At 40.0% G+C, this 27,604-nt stretch overlaps 1 protein-coding gene across 2 annotated transcripts in view; it reads left to right on the plus strand.

Moving 5' to 3' along the window:
- Nucleotides 1–27,331, plus strand: part of LOC101855009 (transmembrane protein 131) — a 100,895-nt gene extending 73,564 nt beyond the window's left edge. Inside the window, exons 24-38 of one of the 2 annotated variants that reach the window (XM_005095267.3) lie at nt 160–344; nt 1,190–1,329; nt 1,693–1,894; nt 2,343–2,749; nt 3,323–4,102; nt 4,411–4,565; nt 5,521–5,750; nt 6,405–6,502; nt 8,639–8,767; nt 11,877–12,465; nt 13,032–13,126; nt 14,622–14,774; nt 15,973–16,094; nt 17,575–17,727; nt 21,054–27,331. In XM_005095267.3, coding sequence (XP_005095324.1) covers nt 160–344; nt 1,190–1,329; nt 1,693–1,894; nt 2,343–2,749; nt 3,323–4,102; nt 4,411–4,565; nt 5,521–5,750; nt 6,405–6,502; nt 8,639–8,767; nt 11,877–12,465; nt 13,032–13,126; nt 14,622–14,774; nt 15,973–16,094; nt 17,575–17,727; nt 21,054–21,362 — 3,747 coding nt within the window. In that variant the 3' untranslated portion in view covers nt 21,363–27,331. The remainder of the gene's footprint in view (nt 1–159; nt 345–1,189; nt 1,330–1,692; nt 1,895–2,342; nt 2,750–3,322; nt 4,103–4,410; nt 4,566–5,520; nt 5,751–6,404; nt 6,503–8,638; nt 8,768–11,876; nt 12,466–13,031; nt 13,127–14,621; nt 14,775–15,972; nt 16,095–17,574; nt 17,728–21,053) is intronic. The other variant, XM_005095268.3, reaches the window with a different exon arrangement.
- The last annotated feature ends 273 nt before the right edge of the window (nt 27,332–27,604 follow it).

Consider the following 27,604-nt stretch of genomic DNA (forward strand, 5'->3'; position numbering starts at 1 on the left):
GGTAAAAAATTTCCTTTAAATGATAGAAAAAATTGTCAGAAAATGTTTCTTTTGTGTTGTTAGAAATTCTTTTATGTCTTGACAGTTTGATTTTAATTTGTAAGACTGTCTTTTTCTCCACCCTATTCCTTCAACTGTTATTCCCTGTTGTGTCTGCAGAAGGGTGGCGGCACGGCGTCGGCCAACAACCTAGCCCAGCACCGCAAGACGGTGGAGAGCACCCTCGGGGTCATCCCCCACAAGCACACCCTGGCAGCCTTGTTGCAGCCAGGCACCAAGATCAAGGTCAAGGTCGGCTTCCAGCCCAAAGATGACCTTGCCAGATCTTCCCTGATTGTGATCAGGTATGCAGAATTGAATTTTGTTGTTTTGGGGCGCATTTTTTTTTTTGGGGGGGGTGTTGATTGACAATGAGAATGTGAGTAGGTAATTATGATATTTGCCTGCCAGGATGAGGATAAGAAATAAACAGGGATTTAACCTCAATATCCAGCGAGTAGTATTTAATTATACTTTGTTTATCTTTTGTGGCCGGCTGTAATTCTTCCAGCAAATAGATAAGCGGAAGTGTTGTTGGTGGTGGTAGAGGTCCAGCAGCTCTTCTTGTGTTCACAATTTTCTGTTCCATTCCAAAAGCACTGAGGACTTTACTAGACTTTGTGAGTTATTCACTATTTCATAGTTGCTAACCAGGACATAAAAAATGTACATATGTTTTTGAGGGCCTGAGTATGGAAGTCTGTATTCATGTAGGCTACAGTAGGAAAAGACATTTTCTTTGTTTCTAGTGTTGTTTCTTACAGACTTGCCAATGCTTAAGAAAATCTATGAATTTCAAAACCAGTTTTTCGAATAATAGTGAGACGAAGCTGATAGGTCAGTCGTAGTTGTGTCCATTACCATGGGTAACTACTGACCATGAATTTATTGAATGTTCATTCAAGACCATTTTTTATTGCATTTGTCTTGATTTTTTCTCTTTATTTGCTCGTTCTTTGCTATTAAAGACCTATCCTTTTCATCTATCTTCCTTCGTTTGTTTGTTACTCTCTTGCTACACCGTTAATCTTCTGCACTGTCCTGACCTATTTGTGTTGCAAGTATCATAAAAATTCTTCCTAAACTAACTAAATAAAAAGCTTTGCTCATGTTTTGATTGGTTTCAGAATTAATTTTTTTTCATTCACAGAAACAACCTGACCATAATAGATGCTGTTGTGGTTCAAGGCCAAGGTCGCAAAGGTGAAATGAGATTCAACAACAAGAAGCCAGGGTCGCACTCTGCGCTGACCTTTGAGATGACTGAGAAACATCTCAAGAATTGTGATAGTGAGTTTGTGTGTAGTTAAGACTAAATGGGCTGATGCTTAATTGGACAAAGAACTGTTGACAAGGAATGTGCATATTGTGTTTTTCTAGTTTTCATGTCTTGAAAGATTACAGAAAGGAATGCCACATGTTAAAAGAATCGTTTAATAGTTATATTCAAAGTTTTGCTTCATCTGGTAAGAATTGCTTCATTATTGTTTGTTTTTCCCACATTTAAAGTATAGTTTTAAGCATTTTTATTAAAGAAAGCATCTCTCCAAGAATATGTTTTCTTGTCCTCAGTTAGACAACTGTCTTTGTGTTGCAAATTTCCTTATTTACGTAGTCTAATATTCCATTGCTTTTTCTCATTCTTTCTCACAGCATCTGAAAAGAAAGCCAACAAGAATATCATGCCAAACTTCACAGTGCGGCGCCCATTCACTCTGAGAAATTCAGGAGAGCTGCCATTCTATATCCACGGTTTCAGCATCAACGACCTACCCTGCGAAGGATATGGGTTCAAAGTGCTGGACTGCTCAGGATTTGAAATGCCTCCTAATTCAAGTCGGAAGATAAACATTGCGTAAGTTTATAATTGTGGGGTATGTTCTTGAATATTAATGAGGAGAATATGGCTATGTTTAAAGCTGCGCTGTGCATTTTTGCCATTTTCACAGTATGCTCTAGTGATGTCCTTCATCATCACAGCATTAAGAAAACATACTGTTATCACACAATTTGAAATTAGTTTCTGTAGAAAACTAAAATTGTGGTACAGTATGGCTGAAGGGTGTTTGTTGACATAAGTAGACTCTACAAAAGGAAGATAAAAATGAAGAAATTTGTATTTTGTATTGTTATGTTTTTTCATTGTGTTGTCTAAATACTTCAACACTTTTTATTTCTTCTTGGTTCTTACAGAAGTCTGATTTGATAGTTTGCTCCTCTGTACCTGTTTATATATCAGTATGTGCTTTATACTTAAATAAGACTTTTTATGATAGTTCTTTTTCTGTTTTCTTCTCGCACAGGTTTACCCCCGACTTCACAATGTCACAGATCCAGCGCTCGCTGACCATTCACACGAGCCTGGGGCCTCCAGCAGCAGCGGCCAACTATTCCCTTCAGGCCATGGTGCCATACGACCTCTTGTCCCAGTGCTCGGCAGCCCTGCCTCGGCCCAGCTGGGAGCCATTGCTCTATTACTTTGTGGTCTGCCTCATGGCTTTCATCGTCTGCTGCATCCTGGTTTTGGCCTATTTCGAGTCAGACAGGGTCATGGCAGAGTACATCCGGCGCAAACTCAAGGTCAGCAACGGCACCCAGACTTTCGAAAAGGGCAAGGTCTTTGACCTTCGCTCCATTACTGGGCTGGCGGCAGGCGGCGTGGCTTCGACAAGTCAAGCAAATGCAGCTGCTGTAAAAGCTGGATTTTCCGGTGAGTTGTGACCTTATGCGCGAGTAAAATCGGTTTGAACAATTGGAACATTGAATAATGTGTGATTTGATTCTGTGAAAGTTTGCTCTCACTTCCTGCATTGAGATTAAATTGACACATTCTTCTGTTACACCTGAAAATAAGTGCAAAAAGTAATTCCTTTTTAGTTCTTTTTTGACATAGTTGTAAAGCACATTGAGCATGTTTAATTTTTTGTTATTATTATTATTATTATTATATTATCCTTGACATCGTTAGTTGATTGCAATATAAGCACGTGACCTTGCCATAGTGCCAAGCTTTATGTTCATAGAAAGTGTTACTTTCTCTGTGTACTGTATGGATAGATGTGTTTTTGCCTGTATTTATTGGTGGATACATGCAGGTGGTTGGAGGGTACTGCTGTAAGGTGCACTTTGTTTCTTTCTCTTTGTCGTTTCTATTTGTCTGTCTTTCTTTTTTCCTACTAGTGCTTTGTGGCCATTATCATTTTATGTGCTTCTCTCTAACCACATTATACAAATGCTCAGGAGTTTTGGCATAACATTTTTATTTGTCTTTCACTCTTTTCAGCTCCAAACCAGTGCGCTAATGGAAGACCTGCAGGTGATATGAATGGCCATGCCTCAGAACTGAGAGATTCGGGCGGACTAGATAATCACCTGAACCACAGCAACAACATTCAGAAGGCTTCAGCAGCTACCCTGGCTGCCATGTCTGCAACCACCAGCACTTCCTCTACCAACGGCAGCAGAAACCGGCGTACCTTCCTCGGCAGCCTAATCAAAATGATAAAGTCCATGTCTTTGGTTAAGTATTTCAACTCATCCAAGAAAGCCCCACCTCCTCAACAAGAAAAACCTGTTTTAAAAGAAGCGGGCACCTCGCTTCCGACCCCGGTACAGAGGGTCTCTTCAGCACCGTCCAGTAAAACTCCCCCTGCCCTAGACGCATCTTCAAACACGATGGTCGCGGGCAGCTCGACAACCACAGCTTCCTCCTCATCCCAGGAGTCGACAGCTGTGCTCTCCGAGAAATCCATTCCCAACAATTCTAACCACTTTTCCAACCGTGGCCGGAAAGGCCGGCTTAACCACAGGCGCCAGATCGTGGTGGAGGCCTCGGGCGACACCAGCAGCAGTGGTGGTGGAGGCAGCGCCAGCACCGACCACAGTTCTCGCAAGCTGAAGGAGAACAAAGACCCGGCACCACCTGCAGAGGCCGTGGCAAAGAAGAGCAGCACGGCCATGATGGACGATTTTGATGACATCCCGATGAGCAAGTTCACCAGCTCAGCCCTGGACCCCTCTGATGACCTGGAGGAGCTGGACATAAAGCTCGAGACAAAATCTGGTGAGTGCTCAGATGTTTCAAAATGATCCAGCATGGGAACTTTTTTGGCCTTTCAGATCTTTTTTTTTGTTTGTGTTAAATTTTTATAAGCACACCGAAATGAGTTGTGTGCATTGGCTGGTTGGTTATCTTAAGCAATATGATCCTCATGCTGTTCATCTGTTCTGATTTGTTGGCTGTTCATACTGTGAGGTTTTCGAGAAGGGGGCTCATATTTCAATTTTCTTTAAAGCACAGCAAGCATTGAAATTCATTTTACTGGCTACTGAATCTGATAATAACTTTGTCAACACCTCATCTTTCTTCAGGCAAACATAGAGGTGGTGCCAAGCGCAACAAATCTAAGAATAAGCCAGAAAGCAAGGACAGACTACTCTTCCGCAGGGAGAGCAACTTACCCGATGATGCTGACGACGTCTCGTCCACTACCACAGAGTCCTCTGGTGGAGATGTGGAGGATAAGGTTTGTTTTGATTTTGTTATTGTGGGGCTGTTGTTGTTGTTGTTTTTTTTGGAGGGGGGGTGTTGTTGCCTTGGCCCTTTATGTTGGTGAATACTGAAAAGCATTGTTCAAAATTATCTAGTTTATATTTGTGTGTAGATTTGGGAGAAGGGGGGGAATATGCTCTGACTCTTTAAACATCTGATTTATACATTATTATTATTGTTACAAGTTGTCTTAAGTCTTAATTTGATCTTACTTGAACTACTGCGCAAACCTTTGGTCTTCACTTGCAACGGGGGCCACATTTGGATCACTGTGATCTCATATGGGAAAGACTCCTCTTCAACTTATTTTTAGAATGGGCTGGCAAAATTTACTTTCACCCTTTTGTGTTGCTGTGAACGGGAGGAGTGGATGAATATTCAGCATTGTGCCAGAATCCAAGATGTATGACTCTTATTGCACATTTCATAGTATAGTAAGTAGAACATGTAATCCTAAAAATTTGTGGGATTTCCATTGATGTAATGGGGGATTGAAATGGTCTCTAATTTTCCTTTAATTTGTATTTTAAACATTGGATAAGCAGATGTAAAGATTACTTTATTTATCAGGATTTCCAGTGATTTTTGTTTTAGTGTGCAAAGTGACCATGTCCATTTTGGTGAAAATGCCAAAAGTAACATTACGGAGGCATTCAAAAGCTGTTGCATCATGTCCATTAATGAAATTCATGTGCCCAGTAGTTTTGCCACAATCACGATTCCCGTTGTGTTTATGAACAAGAGTTCTATTTTTCTCAAGACAAGGAATGTGATCATAGTAACTTATATCCTTCAACTCACAATATGTTTTTGTCATGTTAAAAAAATTAATTAAATTGTAATGCGATGCAGCGGGAACAAAAACCTGCGAGAAAGGTGTGAGGGAATTTCAGATTCTTGTAGACATTTTATTTACTTTTAATTCTCAGAGTTCCGTCGGCAATGACACCACTCCCGAAATTACAACAACCACAACCACTACCAATGGCCGAAAATGGCGAAAGAACGGTCACAAGCATACAGAACGCTTAGTAGTAGCCACGCATGGCGGAGACATTATTGATGATGATTCAAACTTTGAAGTCACCTCCAAGTCCAAAGCCCACCGCAAGATTCGAGTGAACAAGGAGACTTTTGGAGGGGACATCATGAGGCCCAGGTGAGAGGACTGTTGAGAACTCTTAGCTCTGTTTTTTCTTTTGGGGTCCTGACTGAAATATTGTTCCGATTTTTTTTAAACGTCATATTGTCACACTTATGTACCGCATGGTTTTACAAGTTTGAGATTTTTAAAAATTATATGTTAGACACTAGCCCAGTGAGTCACATTCAAAACAGTTTCTCAAAAAATTTCTTACTTATTTGTTTTGCAGTTTTTCTACAATTTTTGCAGGTGGTTAGTGGGTGCTCTGGTGTGGTTTGCTTCTTCTTTTCTATCAAACATCTGTCGTCTTGATCTCTCCTCCTCCTTTTTGTGTTTGTTACTCTCTTTGGCACTTTCAGGACTTTATAATGTTGCACGTGCCTTTGAACTCGGTACTAAAACTAAACTACAATTTTTTACACTACCTCGACACAACGTTGAGTTTTTGGGGGTTTTTTTAAAGTGAAGTGACTATGCTTAGAAGAAAAGTTGTTGTCTTTGATGGACAACTTGGACGGTGTAATTATGATATTGAAAACGCAGGGGGTGGGAGTCGTCATGTTAGTACAGGTGATTGTCTTGGACAAGAGGCCGTTAGAGCAGTTTCGACTGCACCTGTAAATAAATTGTGTATTTTGTACTTCAGCCTTTCCATTTCTTTGTGTTCAGTACCATTGAGCTGCCCTACTGCCTGCCCACGGAGAAGGAGCGCGCAGAGAGTGATTCTCACAAACGGCCCAAAAGATCAAAGAAACCGGCTCAGAAAGGTGAGATTTTTGTGTGGCATTTCAGCGTGTGTTTACATTGAATTTGTTTTTCTTTTTTGTTGTGGTTGGAAGGTGTGTTGCTACAATTGTTCTGTATGGGTAGTCACCTTTTACTCTTTTTAAAAATTTTTAAAAATTTTATTCTTCTTTTGTTTTTCTTTCGACTGTTGTATCCTGTTTCTATTTATGTTGCACGTCTTTAGCATCTTTTGATGTAGACAGATATTCCATATTAGAGCTGAGATTTGTTGTGTCTTTATGTTGTAATTAGCCTTTGTCTTGGTGTTCTGTAGGCCAGTCTTGCATGTGTGTACTGTGTGTCCTAGAGGTGGGCAAACTTGAAGTGTAGTTAACAGGTTGATTTGTGTAAAAGGATGGGCTTATTGCCTTCCCATTACATTGCAGGTTCTGGGTTTAGTCATAGATAATAAAAATATTTGAGCAATTGTTTTGGGGTTTTTAAAATTTATTCTGTGACTGTAAGTTATGTAAATGTTATAGTGTAAGCAGGAGTTGGAAAGTGAAAGATGGGGAATTTAACTTTTTCTTATATCTTGTGTACAGATCCGATCATTAGGCAAAACAAGGAATACATTCTTGCCCGCCTCTACTGTGTTGCTAACATGAGAGATTGGAATTGTCCCCCTTTTCCCTGTAAACTTTCTTTCAGTGTTCTTTGCTGTGTCTTTTTATTTTCACTCCTGTTGGTCAGTTTTCTTGATAATGATCACTTTCGAGGGGAATTTTTGTGCACATCTTTGTTTTGTAGTTATTATTGTTTGGTGTTTTTTAAAGAATCTCATGCCACCTTTCTAAGTGATGGTGGTGGTGTGTGTGTGTGTGGGGGGGGGGTTGAGTTAAAAATCTTTATCATTTTCAATGTTCACTTTTGCATGAAAATGTTGTACTGCTGAAAGTTTGCGATATAAATTAGTTCGTTCACATATTGAGCATCAGGTTTTTGTATTTTTATATTTTGTAATCCTAAGTATTTTATGCTTTGCATTCTAATTGTCTTCAGCAATTCTATTTTTTCTTTAAATACTCCCTAATTTATCTGTTTTGTTCCTTTCTATCTGCTGTCTACTTATAATGTTCCTTTCTAAAAACTCAGAGTGATTTACAATGGAGATATGTTTGACAAAAAGCATTCTGTTGCCTTAGGATTGAGGTTGTTACCTGCCGCTGACGTGTTAACTTTTTGATGGAAAAGTTGGGAAAGTGATCAGGATGTTGTTAGTTGACCTTTTTTTGTTCTAAAATATATATATATGCATAACTGCTGAAAATACAATCAGTTATTATAATTGTTTAAGATCAACTTTTAGAGAAGTTAGTTGTAGTTCTCTGGTTCAAGAAGAAGTGAACTAGAAAAATTAGTAATCATATTCAAAGAACATTGATGAAGGATTACATATTAGACCAAAGAACATCAATAAAGGATTACACATTTGATAAAAGAACAAAGATGAAGGATTAGATCAGGGGTTAACGAAATCAACATTTTGTTTTTTTCGGGTTGTTGGATATATGGGTGTGAAGTGTACAGGGTTTTTTTTTGGGGGGTTGCTCACATTGAAAATGTTTTGTTGAAAGTCAGAAAGTATTACCGTTGTGTGTGAAATGGTTTGAATGAAAGGGCATGGAAGGTTGGTTTTTTTGTATTTAGTTTTTTTCCTCCTAGTCAGGAAACAAAAGTCTCGGTTTTTGTGCGTTTTGTTTGGATATGAATTTGATAAGGGACATGCTTATTTCTTTGGATTGTCTCTTTTTTTTTTTTTTCATTCTTTCAAAATTTCTGTAACTGGAATTCAGCCTTTTTTCTCCTCATTCCTTATTCTGCTATTCTGAGTGAGGTGAATCTGTGGCAGACAACCAAAAAAAACAACCTTTTTAGCCTTTCTCTTTTCCATCATTTTACTTTTTTTCATTTTTTAAAAACTTTCCTATAACAATTTCCAGCCATTTTTCGCCTGGTCCCATAATGGATTTATTTTTATGGTGGATGAGGGCGACATTTTTTTCTGGCTGACAAACTTCGTAGTTGCTTGCAAATGTTTGTGTCGTAATGCTTACGTATGGTCAGTTTTGGGTTACCAACCAAGTCTGTTCCTTTCTTGTTGGCTGTCGTGCTAGGTGACTCCCCAGTTGCATCATTCCCCTCGTTGGCTGACGGCGCCACGGATGGCTCATCTGACACGGGCAGAGAGTCTCCACCCCCAATCTGGGATGAGCCCGTTCAGTTTGATCATGAGTTCATGCCCGGTTAGCTCTCTCTTCTTATTTTCTTTTTTTTTCTTCCTAAGCGTACCTTTTTTTGTTTTGTTTGTTTTGGATTTTTTAAAGGTCAAATCTTAATTTTATTTTTTTCTGTGGCGCTTATGATTTGGTTCTCCCTATTATTTTGTCTGCATTTTTCCGTTTCCCTCTATCCTTATCCCTTCAGTAGTTTTGGTTCCCCCCCCCCCCATCTTTACTTCTACCTTCCTTCTCCGATCACACGTTATAATTGCTTTCATCGTTGTAGTCGATGCTTTGTGTATGTGTTGGCTGTGGATTGTGTTTATTTTGCACCGGCTTCTCTCTCTTTGCTTGTGAATGAGAATGAACGACATTTCATGGATACAGGAGATGGGAAGATGACAACTATACATGTCTATGTTATGTTGATTAATAAAATCCAGCATTTTTGTATATTGTCATTAATTATTTAGCGCCAAATTTCTTCGTCCCTGTTCCTCGTCATAGTAATTTCTGTGTGCCTAATGTTTATATTTTCAGGGAAGACACCAAATTTTGTTTACCATTTTCTCACAAATTTTACCTCTCACACCGGGGGGAAACCTACCTCCTTCAATCACAGATATTTCAAGTTCTATTAAAGATATGGGGGGTTTTTTTCACCCAATGCAAGACAAATGAACAAGCTTTAAGATGATATTAATTACACTGTATGCCCAAGAATTGGCAAGTACCTGATTTCACCTCGTCACGAAACAATTGAGTCTGTCCTTCCGATAGAAGTTGCCAGCTTTGTCTTTTACTGTTTTTCTGTGATTTGGAGTTTGGGAAAAGGTGGCTCGATTCTCAGGGTTCACACCCTTCCTTAAAAGTCTTTGATTTTTGTCAAAACCAAATTAGTAACAAGTATTGAGTTTAAAATTCCTTGATTTCGAAAATTGTGTCTAAAGTGTAAAAAGTCCAATATTTAGTATAAACTGGAGATGAATTAAGACAGTGCTATTATTTATCTTGCTTTATGTAATGTTGAGGTATTGGAGAATGCAGTTTTCAGAAGATTAGATTTTCCCCAGTTGTGGACCAGAAGGACTTGTCAAAAATGTACATTAAATTATGGAGCCAATGAGATCGCTTAACCTGGAAATAGTATTAATAATGATATGTCAAATAAACATAATTTTTTTGGATGGTTGGAGAACGCCACTTATCGTCTCAGAACTATTTTGTACAAAGTGTACTTAAGTAAAGAGTTACAGGCACTTTAGATTATCATACCGATAGGCTTTTCTTTTACTTTACTCAAGGGAAGGAAAGAATTTCAAATTCTGCCGGTGTTCTTTCTGTTCTGCTTTGAGAAAGTGTGTGGTTCTTGTGGTTGGCTTTTGTTTCGTTATCCCTATCATGCTTGTTCTCTTTCAAACACCCTCATGCACACTCACACTCACCAACACACACACACACACTCACCAACACACACACACACACTCACCAACACACACACACACACTCACCAACACACACACACACACACTCACACACACACACACTCGCCTTGTCTCTTTTAATGTAAAATGATTATCTTAGTAGTCAACTGGACTTTTGGGAAAAGATTATGAAGGTGAAATTTGAAGTGGACATATTTTACTTACTCTTAGTAGTCACATAACTATTTTGAATATTATTTTGCTTCCCCCAATCCATCATTTTCCCAGACCATGCTAGAATGTTTCATTGTAATATGCACTTCTTGTACATTTCACTGCTCTTACTTAAGTCCTCATCTGCCAAGCTTGCTATTTTCTCTTTGCATTTGGGTCAGCATTTTGCTTCTTTGGTTTCTTTGCTTTGTATCTGTTTCTTATTAATCATTGTCCATTGTAGTGGAAACGGAAATTCTTATTAACTTAGGCCAACAGCGGCACTGACGGTATAATTTTATTTTTGCCTTTTAAATTGACAGTAAAAAGCATATTGTTTATCAGAATGTGAAGTGAAAATATTCAGCACCATTAAATAGAGAATGCCCATGCAGAAGAATTCAAAGAAACTCATTCGTCCACCCTCCCCCCTTTGCTTTTTCCCTGAAAAATGAGTAATGGTTGGTTTAATTTCCATTTTTCTTCAAATTGAACTTGTACCCTGCTTGTGCAGGCAGTACAAGATTTTTATATCTGTTGTTGTTTTTCCTAAACCCATTCCCATCCCACACCTTTCCTTTCCTGTGCCCTTTTTTAAAAAGATTTTAACAGATTGTTGATGGAAACCAAAGTGAAATGTTTATGGAACTTCTCAATGTCAAAGTGTAAATTAGAGAGTGTCATTAGAGTTAAGAAAAGACGCTAATGGAGAAGTGGGAAGTTGTTGTTTGTACAGGTGGTTGTCTTGGATAGATGGTCGTAAGAGCAATTTTGACAATATTTATTTTGTAACTGTTCTCATTTAATCCATTATATACATGTGATTATCCCGATATTTAAAAAGTATTCATTTCCTTTGCACACGGTTGAAGCTGGTGACTTTTCCTAAGTGCATGATGTCCTCTATGAATTCACAACTTTACTTCATTTTTGTATGAGGAATGTCAACCTTTGCATTTATTTCACTTTAGGGCATTCCTCCTGCAGGTCTGATGCTTTACTGCAGGTGTATGCTTTGGTTCCTGCTGTCCACTGTCATGTAACATTCAAGCTAAAGCGTCTTTTGCAACAAATAGATAAGTGCAAGCTCTATTATAGACCCTAGCTGAGGTTTCCTGTTTTGCTCGATTATTGTTATGACAGCGATTCATAGAGCAAGTCTAGATATTGGTCCAATAGAAAAAAAACTAATACCTTGGGAATACACAACAGGTACTAAGAGTAAAAAGGGTGATGTAGAGAATTGTGTGCACTTTTAGACTGAACTAATGATTAAGACGGTGTCACTTTGACTTTTGCTTTACCATACATCTCTGACAAGTTTACATAATGCTTGTAGTTGCTGGCAACAAATTTGCCTGAGTGTTTTTGTTGACTTCCTCGGTTAGTGTAAGATGATATGAAGGCTCTTTAGTCCTAATAAATTCTGTTAATTAGTATTTTTTATATTTTGTTTTTCTTACCTGGTCCCTCTCCAATACCTATGTCCTTTGCAGGTGACCTCAGTGAGCTGTCCATACAGACGGAGACGTTTGCTCAGAAGCATAACCGTGTTGCTGGTGGGACCGGGGGTTCTAACTCTGTCAATGCGTCAACCGCATCAAGCCTCAACAGCACCTCCTCCCCATCTGCTCTGAGCGGGTTTGGGTCGGGTTCAGTTCTGGGCTCTTCAACTTTTGGCTTCACCCCGGACCGCTTGTCGTACGCACCGGGCAGTGGTGTCAGCAGCCGCAGCAACTCCAGCTACAGCAGCATCGTGAGCAGCAGCACAAACATGACCTCGGCCCCAACAACGCCACCGCCCGAATCCCTCAACCCCCGTGGATCCTCCTCCTCCTCTGCTGCCATGAGTCTGGGTTCGGGTCCAATGCTCCCTGGTGCGAGTGGCACGGCTCCAGCCTCCCAGGCCACCAGTGTGGTTGGCAGCCCGCTGGACGTCCACAACTCACGGTACGCTTCGGCCGGGTTCAGACCCTTCTCGGAGAACGGGCTGCCGGGCATTGTTCCTGGGCTGGCCCCCGCCCAGAGCAGCCCTCCCTCCACCTGGGCCTCGGGTCTGCCTCCTTCTACGTCAGGGGACGCCAGGTGAGCGGGGACTCCCCTCATTTGTTGTGGTTTTTATTTGTTTGTTTGATCAGTGGTGTTTAGGGTTTTTTTTCTGTTGATTTGTTTATATCTAAGTTGCTCAATTAGTAGTAAACCTGTTTTTATCTGGGGGGGGGGGGGTTCACCTTTTAATGTCATAGTAGAATCTGTCATAACTCACTGCCTACCCATGCTGTATATTTTGTCAAAGTTCTGTTTCTGTTGCGTACCTTTCCCACAGCCCCAGCGGTTTCCTAAATCAGAATTCTGTTATTACTGCGGCTGTATTTGTTTCAGCAATTTTTTCTTAAAAGATACACATTGAAACGGAGTGTAGCAGTGAGAAATATGGTGGGTGGGGGGCATTGAGTTGTTTATGTTTTAATTTTGATCTATTATGAACTGTCTTAGGTAGCCCCCCCTCCAATTCCAGTTCATATTGTAAGAGTATAACTTTCGAAACATAGATGCAGTTGTCATGTTGTGGAAATCAAAAAGTATTGGGCACAGTACAGGTAGTTAGTATATCCTTTTTCTCAATTAAACACACATTTTTCCTCCTTCAGCTATGGCCTGCATTCTATCTCTGAGAGTGGAGGTCCCTCTGGCTTTGGCATGTCTGGACACAGAGGATTGGACGGGTACGGCTATGGAAGTCCAGGTAAGCATTTTCTTGAGGCTGTTGTCCTTTCTGCGGTTCAGAATAAGTCGATGATGTGTTGTCCTATTGTAACTAAAATGTAATAATAGTTCTGTGAAGCCCGTCTGAAATGAGTGCTTCATGAATTTGAAATGTTATTTTTGTCAGGTTGATTAAAGCTAAGACATAAGATGTAATGGGTTGCTCTTTCTCTTTCTTAGTCTATTACAAACTTCTTTTTAAAAATGCATTCTATTTGTAGCTGCCATAGTAACATTGTTATAGCCATAGGGATTCCATATTTGGAGAAGAAAATTCATTTTGTATGCAATTTTTGGATTTTTTTTGTTTCCTGAAGGAGTGAATGTCAGATTTTGCAACTGCTGTCGTTTCTTTTGTTCACATTTCGTTCAGTTTTGAAAGTCCAGGTTCATTTGCATGGCCCTCATTTATACTTGTGTTACTATATTCTCGTGAAATTGAAATGTGTTTAATTATAGTTGCATTGGTTCTGACAGGCTAGGTGCCTCCTCCTAAGATATATGTTCTCAGTGTGTCAGGGCTTGGCGCACAGTGGTTGTGTTGCCTTGTCTTTAACTCACAGTTTTGCAATTTCAGGTCCATCTAAATGGCTGCCATACATGTTTCCGCTTGTTTGTATTCCCCCTTGAAATCAAAACTCTTTTTCTTTGTGAGTGGTTGGTAGGTGGTTTGCTTCTTCTTTCATATGAAACATCTTTCTTCCTTATCTTTCCTCCTTTCGTTTTTTTAAAAACTCTTGTAATACCTCTAATCTTCGGCACTTATATGACCTATTGTGTTGCAAATGCCGCAAAACACTAAAACTATAGCTCAAAAACTAATTTTTATGTGCCAGGTCTGAAACAAGACATTGGCATTTTTATGGTTGGTTGGCTGCCCGTTTCTCTTCTAGAATTGTCTTTATAAAATCTTATATGTGAGGCAGCATTGTGAAATCAGGCGCTGGTCAAAATAGTCAAAGTGAAAAAACTGGCATTTTCCCGCACATTAAGAGTTTTTTATAGAATTTTTGGTTTTTTGGCATACCACCTTTCATGCCCATTACAGAACACTTTTCTGGTTGGATTTTACTGAAACGGGTCGATTAAAGGCCAAAAAATGTAATTTTTCAATTTACACGGACTCTTGGGCTAAGGAAATAACTCATCTTTGGCGGCCATTTTCTCACTAGATTTACCCCTGGAACCATGTGGCCCCCACCTCCTTCATTAGCCAATATCTTGACTTTTATTCTAGATAAATGGATATTTTTTTCATCCAATGCAAGGCAAATGAACAACTTTTAAGGTGATAGCAATGACTCATGTCCCAAAAATTTACTAGTGCCTGATTCCACCACGCCATGACACATATTGTCCTGGTCTTTTCCCATCACTCATCCGCTCACATCCGAATAAGTTATTTTTGGTCCAATTCTGACTCTTTTGCTGTTGAAACTCCAGATGTGATGATGATTTCCTAATTGTTCCAACAGGCGAGGTTCCTCCATCTATGTACTCGATGTACCAGGGCTCGGCACAGGACGGCCTGAGCAGCCAGCCTCCTCAGCAGCAGTTGACCATCATGCAGCAGCTGCAGGTGGAGAGAAGACGTCGCCTGTGGGAACATCAGCAGAAGGTCAACAAAGGTCAGTTCACATGTCAAGAGTCTTTGCGTCTCTTATTGATGATAGTTGTTGCTTTACCTCGGTTGAGTTTGGTGTGCAGGTTTTTAGCAGTTGCTCGGGTGTGGTTTTCTCTTTCTTTCCTATCGAACATGTTATTGTCCTTATCTCTTTTCCTTTTTTTGTGCTTGTTACTCTCTTGTAACACCTCTTATCTTTGGCACTTATATAATCTTATTGTGTTTCAAGTGCCATAAAATTCTTTCTAAAACTAAAACCAAAGGTAGCTGTTGCTTTTTGTGAACAGTAGTAAGGTTCAGCATGCCTTTAACATTCTGGGCAGAATTATGTTTTTGCGTCTAAGTTTTGGCTTGTATTTGTATTTGTATTTTGTCTCATGGTTGTCGCATTTGATTGCACTTTGTGGTTCAGTCGAAATTGTCCAAGACAGCAACTCATCGTCAAGAAGAAAAGTGGTTATTTTGAGACAGATGAACATCTTGGACAGTGTTATTATAATACACTAAAAAGGCAGGTGGGAAGTTTAAGTGGTCTTTTGTCCAGTTGGTTATCATGGACAGGTGGTCTTTAGAGCAGATTCAACTTTGTTTACCATCTCTTGTCACTTCCCTTCCTTTTTTGAGAATATTGTGTTCTTGTTCAGTTACGACTCACTGTTGGGTGTTAGATGGCTTGTAAGTACAAATCTTGGTCAGTAAGATTCATTTCAACTCTTTTCAGTGGTGATGGAGCAGACAAACATCCTGTCTCTCAGGGGATAAATAATTGTCTTTGGTTATAGGCAAATGAGTTTGAACTATTTTTTTGTTCGTGGGTTTTAAAAATATTTGAGGCTACAAAAATATTTTGGTGAGTTGTATGACGTAGATTATTAGTAGTAGTACAGCTAATCGAGTCCTTGCCAGTCTGGGCGATATTGCCCACCATAGGGTAATTTGGTGATTTTGATGGGCAATTGGGATCACCTGAGTAGGGACAGGTAGTGATAAATTATCTGTTTGGAAATAGATGTCTGTGGGGAGTGCAAAAGCGTTATCCTCTTAAAAGTGAGAAAAGTGGGTGCTGGCTATGAAATGGTTGACAAGCACTTTGCTTTGATGTTCCATACTGTAACTCAGTTTTCCTGATGAATGTTTTCATTTTGGTCGGTTATGTGTCGGGGTTTACCTTTGTGCTTGTTCTCATCTCTCATTGGCACCAGGTGAGCTGTGGCCTGGGTTCGACACCCCTCTGATCCGCCACGACAGCCTGTGGGACAACGACTGCAACCCTATGGAGCACAACTCCTGGTCTACCAACACGGACAACGTCACCAGCCCCAACGTGAGTTGCTGTGGTCAAGATGAACAAACTGTGTCGATAGCAGTCTAAACGTAAACTAGCTGCGTCTGTGGCACCTTTAGTGTAACCAAATTGTGTCAACAGAGTGCTGTAATTGTGTGGACATAATGCTGTAAATATGACCAGATTGTGTCAACTACTTCTGTGAAACACACTCTGACTAACAGCAGGACGAAATGTTCAGGCCTCTCATATACTGTATTAAATTTGGAGGTCTTTTATGGGGGTTTTTTCTACTCCTCAAAGAACCTCAATCAAACTTGCTTATAATCCAATTTTTTACATGTATCCCGCCCATGGCAGGTCATGTCTGGTTTGAATATTTTTCATTAAGTGCCCTCTTTTTTGCAAGCTTTTTTTGCCCTTTCATATGATGGGGGATATCATCCCATGAGAGAGCTGGAAATATTGGTAAAGTGCATGTTGTGACCACCCCTGCACCCTGTTGTGGGTTGACCGGGTGTGTGGTCATGGGCGGCCCCGGACCAGTGGGTTGACCCCATAGAGAGTTAAACATGCTACAGAAATGACCCCCCACGGGGTCATGGTCACCACAGGGTCTGGCCCTGCAAGTCAAGAGGCTTGGATAGTAAGGGTGACCTACATTCTCATCATTATCATTCATCTCCTTTCAGTTGTTCTGATTTTCTGTTAACTCTGTATGCATTCTAGATTTTTTATCCATTGCCCTTTCTGGTGCAAGTGGAAGGGCAATTTGTACAGATTATTATTATTATTGTTGTTGTTGCATACAATATTTTGCACTCCCACACCATTTTAAAATATATATTTCAATAGTTTTATACGTCGTCTGTTGTGTAGCAGTTAGACTCTTCACTGTCGCACCCAGGAGACCCAAGTTCGATTTCTGAGTGGGGAGGAATTCGTATTGAGCATCTGTCTTTCTGCTGGGATACTACATTTATCTCCGCCCAGGTTGGCCCCCTTGACAGGCAGGGTCTGAAGCCAGCTTCGTAAATGATCCAAATTTTGTCGATGGCATAAAACATCTACATTTTTTTACTTTCTTAAACTTGATCAGGTTAGACTTACGCTTTTTATCAAATGACGTAAAGTTAGGGTTTTTATTTTTCAGACAGATCTCTTTTATACCTCTGTTTTCAATTTTGTTATTATGTCCAAATTTGTAATGTTTTAATTTTGTAGCTAAGTTTTAAGTGTATTGGCCTACCATCAGCAATTCTTTCCTTTTAAGCACTTTGAGACGAGAGTCTCTTCACATACACAGCACCAAAAGCAGCCCCACTTGATGAAATTTTGTTTGTTGTTATGTAATCAGATGTTATAAAGTTGGGTGTGCCTGATTGGTCTTTGAAAAAGTCGCAAGACTGTTAAAAGGCACTTTGCATTGTCTTGCGATGATGGGGGCTCTACGCGTTTGCAGGGAAGGGAAGTTTAGTATTTATCCCTTAAAAGACCCTCCCCTCTGCTTCCGTCTCAGGGCTTCTGGAGCACGCTGACCAATTCTGCGTCAAGCGGCTGGTCGTCTCTGCAGTCTCTGGCCAACATCTGGGGCAGCCCTCCGCAACAGGACCCGTCTGCTGGACATGGCAACTTCAACCAGGGCTCTGGCTCCCCTCAGGCCAACCAGCAGGTTTGAGCTGACTGACTCTTATACAGGGTTTTTTATTTTTATTTTTTTATGGGGGGGGGGTGTTATTCAGTTGCTTTCTATGGTTTTATTTTTGTTTTGTTTTGGGGTTTTCAGTGTGAGAGGCAGACCTGCCACTCATCCCGATTTAGTCGGGATATCCCGATTTTTTGCCCCAAATCTCAAGCATCCCGATTTTCCCGATTTCGATTGCGTGTATCCCGATTTTTTTGTCCCAGTCTGCTGTTGTGTGGGATTTTTCTAAAACCTTACTGTCTTCTCCTTTATCATGGGAAGCACCCGTTGAACTTTTTGTCAGTTTGAACTCTGGGCACTATTTCCCGAAATATTGATGCCGCATTTAGTAGTTGACTCGCCCCAAGTTGTGTGTGATCTTTGCCCATACTCAGAATTCTACGATGATAGCCTGGTAACTGTTACAATTTGGCACATACAAATAATCGATAATATTCGTAGTTCCGCTGTTACTTTCAAAACAATCCTTGTCCGAGGCCTGGGACTGCCCGTTCACACCAAACACTCGGACGAGCAAGTCTTTCTAACCCTTACACAACTACATGTAACCGCGCTGACAAGACTAACATACGGCCGTTGTTTTTGCTTTAGTTTGAACCTAGGCCTTCTCAGGGGAGGCCGTATATCCAGGACGATTGGCCTCGGCATTGGAGGCCTACCGCGTTCCCGGAGGGTAAATGCAAAAAGCGGCGATAGATTAATGCGCTGGTGTGGGTGATGGAGCATCCTCGCACTGTACTCACTAGACTGGCCTACATGGAACCTTTCTTAAATTCAATGTATTTTTGTTGTTGCTGCTTTGTTGTGAGAGTTTATCGGCTCTTATAATAAAGGAAGATCACATCAGTGACAGAGTGTATCAATTCGTCAACATGAAAATGAATTACGTTCGCATTTTACCATGAAATACAGACCGTGGCACACAAGTGGGATAACTTTGGTTCTTCACTTGCAACGGATAGCCTACAAGAGACACCGTTCTCATTCTACATGTTTAAACAAACATAAAAGAAAATTAATTTCACACACACACACACACACACATGTCGATCTTCAGATGGTGTGCACATAACTGAAACCAATCAGCTGTTGATAAAAAAAGACGTCTCTTACCTCTGAAAAAGTTACTGTTTGCATGATCAGGATGACAGCTTTGCTATTTTTTTTTTCGCCTGTCCTAATATTTGCCAACTGCATGAGCTTAGGATAACAATATCAAGATGGAATGTCGATGGAAAGTCCCTCAAAATCGCCTCCAATCAATTTCTGCAGTTTTTCTGTGGTTTCCAACAACAAAAAAACCCTACCCAGCAAGTGGTAGATCTAGAGTAGTGCAGGCCAACAATGCCTCTCTGGAAGGTTACACACGAAGTGCAAAATTTCCTCTAGCATGTGACAACATCGCAAGTGAAGCCTGGATGCCTGATGTGCCTTATTTTGTGAAGCTTCAAATGAAACCTCTTTCTCGTGGTCATGGCATGGGTGTGGCGAACAACCATAAAATACATTGAAAATGCAAAAACGGGGCCATCTCAAGTTCTGCTGAGCGAGACACGTGTGTATTTAATTATAATCTCTCTTTGCAACATTGCCAATAGCTGTCAGCTTCATTATATTCATATCCATTGTTTGATAAAACTGAATCGAACTTGAAGGCATCTCTCTTTCTTTAAATACATTCATTTCATCAATATCAGTAGCTCTAGAAGAAGCTGAACTTGTTGTAGTTGCTCTTTTTTCTTTCTTTTTTTTGGGGGGAGCTGGTGTGCCACAACATGATGGTGGTACTTCTGGAAATATTGATGGAGACTCTGTGGGCACTATAAATCTTCCAGCCCGTGTCAAAGGTGCATCAGGTGGGAAGTGCAGAGAGCAAACTCCCATGTACTATACATTGTAATCCGTGACATCTTCTACCATGATTAATTTATTCGGAACACTTTTGATCCACTGTGCTTTTTTCTGAATCTTTTGGAAATCTATATTATTATTTCGCTATCTCCCTTTTGGCTGGCATAACCACTTCTACAGCCCTATCCCCTACACTTTCTTCCCATGTTCAAATTTGAAATGTTGCTCACACGGTTCTTTGCGCTGAAACGGAGACGTCAGCTGAAAACTTTTTCACAATAGCATTAGACTAGTAACAATAACCCTCAAGATGAAAGAAAACTAGACTCGCGGCTGAACACTAAAACACACAATATAAGCACAAATTTAATCCTTAGAATTGAGTGTAGTGAAAATACATCCAATCAAACGAAAAAAACGTGTACATCCCAAGAGCACTGAACGAAACAATGAAGAGGCTAGGAGATTAGACAGACTAAACGGCTACACACTACAGACTACACACATTACTATTACAATATCGGCACGCAAAAGCGTAATGCAAAAATGTTCCACCACCTGTATACGTTTTAGTATTAGAGCATCTACCTATCGCCGCTTTTCGCTTTTAATTGGCGCTTTTCACATTTATCTTCGATAAGATAACCGGTCTTGAGGCGAGCTTATCATCATCGTCATCGTTATCCTAGAGTACTAGAAGTAGAACGACTGTCGCTCATCCGAGTGTTTTGTGTGAACGCGCAATTAGTCAGATCCGTTAGTAAAATTGTTTCAATCGCGCATTTGCGTCACGTGGTATGACATCGCCATGTGAGTTCTGCGTGTCGGGGACCGTCCGTTGATGGGGTCAACTTAAGTTAATGTATTTCGGGACTAATGGGGGGGGGTATAGACACTTAGACTAGAAGGAGTGCTTGACGTGATGCTTCAGGATTTACAAAAAATAATGATAACTCGCACGCACGCACACACACGCGCGCGCGCGCGTGCACAAACAAACAAAGACACTTACAGTGCATATTGGCCAAGTAATTTATGGACACCCCTGGACAAATATTAAGTCAGCTTTGGCAGTCACCTTGGTGATTTTCCTGTTGATCCCGATTTTTTTCACCAAATCCCGATTTTTTCTCCCCGAGATCCTGATTTTGAGGTTTCATAGAGTGGCAGGTCTGGAGAGGGGAGGGGTGTTGTAAGTTATGTTTCAGTCGTCTTTGCCATGTGGTTACTATGTCAGTATCATCGTCAACATGGCTCTCTTAATTGAAATAAAAACTGTACTTCATATTTCTGTCTGTTTTGTTCTCCTCCTCCTCCTCCTCCCCCCCCCCCCTCCCCACAACAAATGGGCATTATCGTGCCAATGCACTTCTCTGTTCTCAAACTCAAAGTACAGTGTTTTTCTTTCACTCAACGAGTTTTGTCTTTTCTTGTGTCTACAGCCGCTGGTTGGCGGAGCAGCCCCACCGCCATTCAACCCCTTCACGTCAATGGCGGACATCTGGAGCCCCACCTCGGCCACTGGAAGCCTCGGAGGCATGGGAGGCGTGTCCTCCACCAGCACCAGCTGCGCCATGCCCGGTGGAGGCCTGGGTGGCATGGGGGGGTCTCCCCCTCTGTCCTCCTCCCCCAGCCCAGGGGCCCCGGGGAGTCTCGGAGGCAGCCCCACCTCGGCCCAGTGGAACCCCATGACCCCATCCCCCTCCGCCCCCGGCACCCCGCCCATCTCTAAAGAGCAGCAGCAGCAATAGAACGTGAACCTAAGTAATGTGTGAACTAGGGGGAAACAGGAAGAAAAATAGTACATTGTTGAGATGAGCAAATATCAGTGTGTACATTGTTCATAGTGATGTTATTTTTTATTTGGTTTTTTTTTTTGTTTTTATGGTTTGTCAAACTATTCAGATGCATCCTTTTTTTATGTCAGTCCCTTCACTACAGAAATTTAGGAAAAATAATATTTTGGTTTGTCCAATAGACCACAAGTTGAAGTGTGGAGTGAAGAAACGGATCTTTATAATCACCACCTTGGCTAATCTGGTTAAAAAAACTCTTCATTCTTCATGGTTTGCATTCTTCGTTTCCCAATTTGGTCAATAGCTAGCCATCATTTTCACTGAAATAAAATCTAAAAAGCTGATTTGACCTACAATCACAAATAGATCTTCTAGGTTATTAGATTCAAATTGCAGTGCTTTTAGGTTGACAGTCGAGTTTTCCTATGCAGATTTTTTTAATGCAGCTTAACTGTCTCTGTGTCTGATTATTCATTCTTGAGCAACATTGTCCCTTCCAACAGTTTTATTGTTCTGTTTTGTCTTCAAGGTCAGAGATGATTGTTTATTTCATATGTTCTAAGCAGTTACTTTTGGAAGACTTAAGTCAGATGAAGCTCGAAGTCATTTGACTTTTTAAGTTCATACACATCAGTGTACTAAGTATGTATTGGATGAGATTGTCATGTTGGAATGTTGCATAACATGAAGCGGCTGTGATAATAATTTTATGTCCATTTTCTTTTCAATATCTCGTGAGAATGGTGAGAGTATGAGTTGATGAATGTCCTTCATGCAAGCGATTATAGTGCTTGAAGTGCGTCGTAGATAGATTTGTGCTTTTTGCTACCCAGAAATATTCATGCACGGGCAGTGCAGATTTTTTCTTTCACTTTCAAATTTAATTCTTGATTTTGTAAAAGGACAGAACTTGCGTATGTGCTTCAGTTCCATCAAAGGGTTTCCCCACATTCGTCCTTACTTTTCGTCGCTGGTCACGTGGCACTTCTGTTGTAACCCCATCAACCCCCAATTATTCACCCCTACTATCGAACTTCTTTCATAGCCTTTTCCTCATGTGTCATTTCACTGCACTTTTACTTTGTTTTATTCACACACACCATATATCTTTTTTTTTTAGAACATGTGAGTTGCCTCAAGTACTGTTTTATTACGTCAGAAAAGTGAAAGTCAACATATATTTTCTTTGTGCTCTGCCCCATAAAAGATTTTCAGTAACATTATTTGTTCATGAGTTTACTTGAGTTTGTGCCTCATCAGTTTTCTATTTCTGTAATTGGCAGAAAGATTGTGGACAGAAACTGAAGGTGCCTAATGAAATTGGGAAATAGATTTTGTTTCTTTTACTTCAATGCCTGTGTTGAAGGCAATTGTGTGAGCTGAGCCTTTACATTCTGAAACCTAAACAGAAGGAAAAAATAGTGGCTTGCTTTCCTTGCATTATGGACCGATAAGGAAATTTCAGATCTGTTTGTGTCTCTGGTCTCATTTTAGGGGTCCTGTATATAGATAATCTTGTTCAAGAGTTACATATCAAAAGTTCCGCCTTGAATGGTTTTGCGATGGTGTTAGCAGCAATGGATTTGGCTTACGCGGCGAGCTGTGGGTAGTTTGTTATTGTTCATGTTGTGCCTGTAAAGCTTGTTCATCCCACCGTCTGTGACTCTGTTGTTGTTGCTGGGGGAGCTTCTCTCCCACGCTTTCCTTGTGTAAATCAGCTCTCTGTATGGCATCGCTACTGTCTCAGTTGAATACCCTCTGTGAATTGATCGAGACAATCCTCAATGCTTTAAGTCTTGCTAAGTCTGTTTTTGTTTGGGGGGGTCATTGTTTGTTTTTTTTACGATGGTTTCGTTGATGTGATATTTTTCAAGTGCTTAATCCATCTTGCGATGTTAGTCTCACTTGCCTCTTAATATTTACTCACAGATGGGTTTGTGTGAAGGAGCACCATGTTCGCTGGTCTCTGTTAATAATAATTTTTTTTTAAATTATCAATCACTCAATCTGTACATTTTCTCTTGAAGTCGACCGACCATAAAGTTAAAGAAGTACCTGATACTGTTGGTCACAAATTTTTATCAAATATTCAAGAATTTTCGTCAATTAAATGAGAAATCATTTAGGTCTTCATGCAGCTTTAGAACAAATTAGAAGAAATGGTTTTGATATCCTTATTCAATGTGTGTCAAGAGAAAATATACGGAGCATTTAATCTTTCCACTGGCATACCCTTGCCTTGTTTCTTGGCTTTAAGGTTTAATTACTGTCCACCTAATGCAGATGCAGATCTCTGCTTTTTTTAACTCTCCGCCACATGTATCATTCTTAGATACTCTATGTTTTATCAGAGGTGCCGAATTTTGGTTGAATTCAGAAATATGGATTCCTAAGATTGTGGAATTTGCCCAACTTCAGGCCAATCACTGAAAAATTGTTGCACTTTATGTAAAAACAATCTTAATATAAAATGTATAGGACAAACTGATCCATAAATTTTTAGTCCCTGTGCATGTGTTTCGGGAGGCCGAAAAGTTGAGGATATTTTTGTTTCCCCATAATCAGTTGGCACCTCTGGTTTATTTTTGGGGGCTTTTTTTTCTCTTATTGTGCCCCTCCTTACATCGTGCTCGTCATGTAAATATTTTGATATTCTTGCGCATCCAGTAGAGCATGTTGACCTGTGCTAGTGCTTCAAATGTATTTGATGTTTTGCATTTAAGTAGTCCGGTCTTCAAAATGGAGTTAGTAACACGTAACACGTTACACACTGATATTTGCTCTCCAAATCATTTAAAATAAATCAGTTTGATCAGGCGAAATTGCTTTCTACTGAAAGTATTGGGTTGTGAGAACATTTAGTAATTCTTAGTTGCAGCAAATACAACTGAGAAAGGTAGTGATTTCACATTTCCTCAGGAGGGGGGAATGTATTTGATTGAGAAACACGGTTATATCTGTGTTATGCAGTTTCTAGTTTGAAAAGAGACATTGGGTTCATAGTGAAGATGTTTCCCCAAGTTCACTGGGGTTTTCGTTCTTGTGCTTGCTCTTCCCAGTACCCCACCACATCCAACCCACCCCATCCCCACCCCACACCTTGGATTTCTTGTCTCCCGGAAGAGATGGAAACCCCTGACTGTTCAAGACTCACACAGGAGGCATCCACACCCATCGGTTCCTGAGCAGCGTTGCAAGGATGGGCTGTAGAACCTCCAGATGACTCAAAAATACCAAATGTGACGTGATCCTGTTCTGAGAATGCACCACTCTACAAAGGCTGGGTTTTCTCTGACAGGTGCATTTACCAAATATGACAAATATTCTCCCAGATTGTACACATGACTCACTAACTGCGACATTACGTACCTTGATTTTAACTATTAATAGGGGTGCCACTTTTCTGGATGTTTCTGAAACTACTGCAACAATCGCATCAAAGCTTTGAGTTGAACAACAGATGTTTCAAACTCTTTAAGAATCTTTAATGGCGACTTATTTGCATGTTTGTATAAGACGTCGACCATGTTTTTTAAAAAGAACTGCAAATCCTGTCAGTTTTTGGAAATCCTTCTAGACTTTGCTGGCACCCCTAAATATCCGTACTGATACTAAGATTATTTTTATTTTGACCTGTACTCATTCTGTTAGAATGTGAGTTGACTTTGTATAGCTGTGACCAGTCAGCAAGCAATACAAGACAACTGCTGAGCTGCCCTTTAGCTGAATTGTGGATTGTCCACCTTTGTTGAGATTCCCCTTAGCCTGTGCAGCCAAACTAGTCTTTTTTTTTCCATAACACCCAGCTTTGATTACAGCATCGTGGGGGATACCACGTAAAGGAATGGTAGTGCCCTAAAAGTACGAGTAGTGTTTTTTTTAGAGATTGTTTCAACGGCATAGAAACCACTAGCGTTTGAGTGATGGCTTTGAGAAAAATCTTGATATTTGTCTTTTCCAAATAATAAGAAGTGAAATTAGTTGCCTCCAGAGCCCAAATTGCTCAAGACACAGTCCCATTGTAGACTTGGGCATTGAAAAGTTATGTCAACGTTAAGTATGCTTTACTCCAGGTTTTGCAAGGAAAGTCATAAGGGCTGTACCTAAATAGAACTGTTCCCCAATATAGAGAGAGATAATAGGATGGGAACTTGAATCCCATAAGCAAAGTATTTCATCAACCTCTCTGCCTATGTATTCTACCTTTAGGACCTCTGCATTATCTTTGCTTGCTTCGAAATATGTGCTAGGATGGTTTTGTTTAAATTTAAATCTTACTGGCATGGTGTCTTCTATTTTGTTTTTGTTTGGTTTTTTCCTAAAAGTATTTCTGTGCTTTTGAAGTGTAGTCTTTCCAGGTGTAGGCTTCTTTGTAGTTCTTGATTGAGTCATTAGATAGATAAAGTGGACTGGTGTGCTGCTTCCTTTGCTCAACACATATGTTGACATCTCCTCTTTCTGCCAATTATGGGGTAGGGTTGAGTTGATAGTGCTATGGAACATTACAGGAATGTCTTTACCAGAGATCAGTTATATCGCTTATATTGATTGGGTTGCCGCTCTTCTTTTTAAACAATGTTGGAGTTTAAAACCGTTACTTGACACTGTCTGAGAACTCGTCTTCAGTTTCAAAGGTGTTTTTTTTTTTTAGGGGGATGCGAGTTCTTACTAGTACCTAGGTTCTTTTGTGAGAGCAAATGAATTTATTAGGGTCAAGTTGGCTAATCTTTCAGGTTTTCCAGTCTTCATAAAAATGAAATCAGTTGGGCTTGTTTCTGTGCACACTGGCAGATTCCTAGCATCAGAATGTTAAAACCTAATGTTGTCGTCTTTTGCCTGAGAGACATTTTGAAATTTTAAAAGGAATACAGGTGTCATATAATATTGGGTTTGTCAATTAAGTAGAAGAAATTACACCAAGGAATACTGATGCAAGAAGTTTCCGGTTTTACCTTCAGAGTGGGTTCCTCACCTGTGGATCTCATTTTATTAAAACAACTGATAAACTTACTCAGTAGTATGATGTGTCAGTTTGATCTTCAAGTAGAATTCTAAACCTGTCATGTATACTAGATATTGATAATAATTGTTCGTTTTAAAAGCTTTTTCTTTTCAATAGAAAAAGTCCAACACAGTTTTACCAGTTGTTTTTTTTTAAGCTGCCATCTAGTTTGGTCATGTCATGTGAATGTAACAGCAGGCTTAAGTCTACTGCTTTCATTGTTTTGGGTGGGTTTTTTTACCACAGAGGTCATATAGAAATGGAGAAGGTACAAGTTAAGTAAACAAAATGACTTGTTTAACAACAATAAAAATCACAGTGATAACTCCATCTGATAGAATATTCAGAAGGTTTTCATTGCTCAAGTCTATGATTATTGTCTGCTGGCTGAAGCTTGGTCTCTCCTCAGCATATCTTCTGCGTGTAATTCCTGGCCTGGGAAGATCCAGTGCTCAGTTTTTCTGCCATTAACATTATACCGGTTGCCAAGAGATACATAGGAACACTCATACTCAATCTTTAGCAAGGTTTGCTTCACGTAAAATTATATTAGTTTTGCTTTACCTTTTTTCCCTCTTTGAAATTACTGAAGATCACATTTTCGTTTTTAATATCGTTTAGTAGCTTTATGTGAAATTTGAAGGGGTGAAAAGTAAGAACCAAAATAAATCATTACTATGACTCTCTTCTTTTTGTTCCGCTCGGAATTTGTTTTTCAGTTGTGTTTTTTCCCCCATTTTTATACAATGATATGAGACCTTTTTTTCTCTCTCCAATACATTGATTTTACGTCTTTAGGGTTCAGAATCAAATATTTTGGTTTGGAACCTGAAAGATTAAAGCGTGAATATCCAAGTTTCTGCTGCATTGTGTGTTTTATCTTATGACACATACAAAATAAAATGAACTGTTTTTAATGCACCGTCCAAGTTTTGTCACCTTTTTTAAAGAGTGTTTGGTAGAGGTCGTCTTTTATGTGTGTAGGTGGTTGGTGGGTACTCGGGTTTGGTTTGCTTCTTATTTCCTATCAAACATATATCATCCTTATCTCTCCTCCTTTTTTGTGTTCGTTACTCTCTTTTAACACCTCTAATCTTCATCACATGTATGACGTAAGTGTTGCCAGTGCCGTAAAAGTAAAAGGCATACTAGATTATAATTAAAGACATTTTAAGTGTGAAACTGCCGTAGAGTT

Source organism: Aplysia californica, unplaced genomic scaffold, assembly GCF_000002075.1.
Source record: "Aplysia californica isolate F4 #8 unplaced genomic scaffold, AplCal3.0 scaffold00099, whole genome shotgun sequence".
Taxonomy (NCBI): Eukaryota; Metazoa; Mollusca; class Gastropoda; order Aplysiida; family Aplysiidae; genus Aplysia; species Aplysia californica.